At 37.9% G+C, this 4,592-nt stretch overlaps 1 protein-coding gene across 1 annotated transcript in view; it reads left to right on the plus strand.

Annotated features, from left to right (window-relative positions):
• MGAM (maltase-glucoamylase (alpha-glucosidase)) overlaps window positions 1-4,592 on the plus strand; it is a 73,474-nt gene that overhangs the window by 39,817 nt on the left and 29,065 nt on the right. The window contains exons 22-25 of the mRNA XM_008582964.1: window positions 1,785-1,834; window positions 2,262-2,429; window positions 3,714-3,866; window positions 4,221-4,418. Of these exons, the coding sequence (XP_008581186.1) occupies window positions 1,785-1,834; window positions 2,262-2,429; window positions 3,714-3,866; window positions 4,221-4,418 (569 nt within the window). The remainder of the gene's footprint in view (window positions 1-1,784; window positions 1,835-2,261; window positions 2,430-3,713; window positions 3,867-4,220; window positions 4,419-4,592) is intronic.

Genomic DNA, 4,592 nt, shown 5'->3' on the forward strand with positions numbered 1-4,592 from the left:
CTAGCTCAAGTATATAAACAATTCTTGTGGCTCAGGCTTAGGAAATAGATGTCCTTGAAGCATATACTGTGGAAGCACGTGGAAGGGAATCTTTTCAAGGTTATGGTAGGAAGGAGAAGCAGTGGCTTGACTTTGGAGACTCTGTTCATAATCTTGTCATTTTCAAGATGTGGCTTTATTTATTTATTCATTTGATTTTAAAGTATTTAATTGACAAAGAAAGATTGAATATATTCAAGGTGTACGAAGTGATCATTTGATATATGTATATGTTGTGTAATGATCACCATAAATTCACACATCCATCACCACCCGTGCTGTACATTAGATCCCCAAAACTTGTTCATCTTATAACTGAAAGTTTGTATCCTTTGACCATCGTTTCCCATTCCCCCCATTCCCCAGCCCTTGACAACTACCATTCTACTCTCTGCTTCTGTGAGTTCAAATTTTTAGATTCCACATATACATGAGATTATGCAGTATTTGTCATTCTGTGTGTGGCTTCTTTCATTTAGTATAATGTTCTCCAGGTTCATCCATGTTATTGCAAAAGGTGGGATTTCTTTCCTTTTACAGCTAAATAGTATTCCATTGTACATATGTACCATGATTTCTTTATTCATTCATCTGTTGGTGGACACTTAGGTTGTTTCCATATCTTGGCTATTGTGAAAAATAAATTAAAAACTTAAACATAAGGGTTGAAACCATAAAACTCCTAGAATAAAACATAGAGAAAAAGTTCCATGTCATTTGTCTTGAGGATGATTTTTTGGAGATGACACCAAAATCATAAGCAATAAAAGCAAAAATAACAACTGAAGCTACATCAAACTAAAAAGCTTCGGCACAGCAAAAGAAACAATCAAAAAAGGGAAAAGGCAATCTAAGGAATGGGAGAAAATATTTGCAAACCATATATCTGAGCAAATCTCAATATAAAAAATATACAGGAAATTCGTGGAATTCAATAGCAAAAGAACAAATAACCCAATTAAAAAATGGGCAAAGACGGGCCGGCCCCGTGGCTCACTCAGGAGAGTTTGGTGCTGGTAGCGCCGAGACCGTGAGTTTGGATCCTATATAGGGATGGCAGGTGCACTCGCTGGCTGAGCAAGGTGCAGACCACACTGTACCAAGGGCTGCGATCCCCTTACCCGTCAGAAGGAAAAAAAAAAAATGGGCAAAGAGTCTGAATAGATGTTTTTCCAATGAAGGCATACTAATGACCTTATATGAAAAGATGCTCACCATCACTAATCAGCAGGAAGATACAGATCAAAAACAACAGTGAGATATCACCTCATACCTATTAGGATGACTATTTTGGAAAAGACAAGAGATAAGTGTTGGCAAAATGTGGAGAAAATGGAACCCTTGTACACAGTTGGTAGGAATATGAGTTGGTACAGCCATTATAGAAAACAGTATGGAGATTCCTCAAAAAATTAAAAATAGGACTGCCATACAATTTAGTAATCTCACTCTGGGTGTATGTCCAAAGGAGATGAAATCAGTATGTCAAAGAGATATCTGCAGCCCCATGTTCACTGCAATGTTATTCACGATAGCAAGATATGGAAACAACCTAAGTGTCCATCGATAGGTGAATGGATAGAGAAATTGTGGTATGTGTATATAGTGGAATATTATTTGGCTATAAAAAGAAGGAAACCCTAACATTTGTAACATAGAGATGCAGCATTAAGGAGAGGCAGGGTGAAATCTGTTGCTCTATGGTGGGAAGGCCAGAGTCTGACTTGTTTTTTTCTTGCTTTCAGATACTGTGGCTAATAATGCTTATATTTTATGTGAGTTTTCCTTCACCCAAGTGAGTAACATATTTTTATGAATCTTAGGTGTGGGCTTTTGCCTGACCTTTAGCAGTTATGTGTTTGGGTATATGTGTGATTATATTTGTAGCTTCATATACATTTGTGACTATAGGTGAGCACATTTTTATTTATGACTTAACTCCCAATAATTGAATCATCCATGTTGTATCAAAAGAAGACAATAATATAAACAATTAAAGCAACTAGTGTTTCTAGATATAGTTTTAGAAAGTGTGTGTTTCTGATTTTTTTTTTTTTTTGCTCAGGGATTATTAAAATAAATTTATACTCCTAAAGCACATGTTACTAGGGAAAGCTAAGAGGCATACAAGCAGTGGGGAGTATCTGGTCTAGAATGAAATATTTGAGAGACTCGAGAATCTACGTATTACAGGCATACCTTTGTGCTTTACTGTTTTGCAGAACTACTTGGATGTGAAAGTTTTACAATCAAACTACCAGGACCCCAGTAATTTATCATTTAAGGAGATTAAAATCCTTGGGACACAGGAACCTAGCAATGTTGTAGTGAAACACAATGGTGTCCTAAGTCAAACTTCTCCTACAGTCACTTATGATTCTGATGTGCAGGTAAAAATCCATTTTGTTGAGATGGTTTATCAAAAATTTTCCATAGCATCATGGTATTCCTAAGGTTGCATGGATTTCTAAAAGACCAGCGTATGCTCTGAAGCCTGTGGTGAGAAAGTCAGTGGTTTGAGAATGAAAACAGAAGTGATGAGGTGGGCAGAATGAGCTGGGGAGCTGCTGAGGAACGGGGATAAAGAAAAAAGGTCATTCTGTTCTTACTGCCTTCTCTGCCCCTCAGTGTCCTGTTCTCTCTGACTGGTTTTATGAAAACAGAAGTGATGAGGTGGGCAGAATGAGCTGGGGAGCTGCTGAGGAACGGGGATAAGGAAAAAAGGTCATTCTGTTCTTACTGCCTTCTCTGCCCCTCAGTGTCCTGTTCTCTCTGACTGGTTTCACTTTCAAAGAAATAGTAAAGATGCAAGATAAAAAGAGCAAAGTCAGGAAAGTGGGGAACAGGATTAGAGGAAAAGTGGATCTGAGAGCTGCTGGCTGATGGTGGAAGGGTAGAGGTGGAAAGTAGAGTCCTATTAAACCAAAATTTTAAAGTGCATTTTTAAAAACTGTATTAAGAGATACAGACTCTCACTCCAACACATACATTTTTATGAAATATTTTAAGAAAAGTAATTTGATAATACTAGCTAATGGCTTCTTATTTTGTTAGATGATAATAATAAAATAATTTCTCCTTAGTTGTAATGAGACCTGACACTTCTGAACAGCTTGTAATCAGATGATTTTACCAACTCACCAATTTTGTAGTCAACAAAACTGAGATCTAAAGAATGGTCTCAGAAAAATAGGGATGAGAACCTAGGCCACACGATTCTCACATGATTCTTATTGCTGTGTTCACTCCACCACTCTAGATCAATGGGGGACATTGGTTTGAGGAGTGCATGGCAAGAAGGTCAGCTCGATTTGGGATGACACTATGTATTTGTGTGTGTTATGCTGCAAAGGGAAGTGTGCAGGAGAGACTTCCTGACAAAATATACAAGGGAAGAGAAGTCCGAGGAGGAAAGAAAAGGGGTGATCAAAACAGGCTTTATTTGTCCTACTTCTTTTCACTAAGCCGTGTACAAGATGCTGATATAGTTGTGACATTTGCCCTTGTTGCCACCGAATAGTTCTCTCCACCATACAGCTCCATTCATATAAGCCACAGTTGTACGTTACTTTGTTGAGTTACTTTGTTTTTCCATTTCTTTTACTAAAAGCTTCAGATCTTGCAAGGCTTTTGTCCTGAGGAGGAACTTTCTAATGACTTCCCCATTTTCACAGGTTGCCATTATCAAAGAAATTGATCTCCTCCTGGGAGAAGCATACACAGTGGAGTGGGATGTAAAGATAAAGGAAGAAGAAAAAATAGACTGTTATCCTGATGAGGATGGTATTTCTGCAGAAAACTGTGAGGCCCGTGGCTGTGTCTGGAAGGTAACCATGTTGATGGTGTTAATAATGTACATTAAAATTCTCTACACTTAACTTGCAATTTTATGGGCATACACTAGTATCTATGTAACTACTTAAAATCCATAGAAAGAAAGGACTTCCAAAGGAACTAATATATATGTGAAGAGTAGGTGGAGACAAGGGGTGGGACTTCTTGGAATAAATATTTTGCTTAGAGACCAGGAATTTAAATTAATGTCACTACCAAATGATATACACTACAAGCAAATGAGTGGTGGTCGGGCTTTATCTCCCTACAAATAGACTTATCTAACCCTTTTTATTTGATAATTCTAGGAGCACATGCTGATCTATGAATTTTGCCTTACATTTCAGGAATCCAGTTCTGGGGCTCCTTTCTGCTATTTTGTTACTGATCTATACGATGTCAGTGATGTTCAGTATAGTTCACATGGGGCCACAGCTGACATCTCCTTAAAGTCTTCTAATTCTGCCAACACCTTGCCCTCCACACCAGTGAATCCCCTCCGCCTGCAGGTGACCTATCATAAGAATGAAATGCTGCAGTTTAAGGTAAACACCGTATATGTATCAGGTACTGACTAGGCCCTTTTGAGTTTCATTACTTTTTGCTGGTCAAGGTTGCAGAAGCCTAATATAAGTTTACTCTTCTAAGTTAATCATGTTACATGGTTAGAGATTAGATCGAGTAGACTCGATCATTATCCTGAGTAACAAGGAGCCATT

Source organism: Galeopterus variegatus, unplaced genomic scaffold, assembly GCF_000696425.1.
Source record: "Galeopterus variegatus unplaced genomic scaffold, G_variegatus-3.0.2 Scaffold2774, whole genome shotgun sequence".
Lineage (NCBI taxonomy): Eukaryota > Metazoa > Chordata > Mammalia > Dermoptera > Cynocephalidae > Galeopterus > Galeopterus variegatus.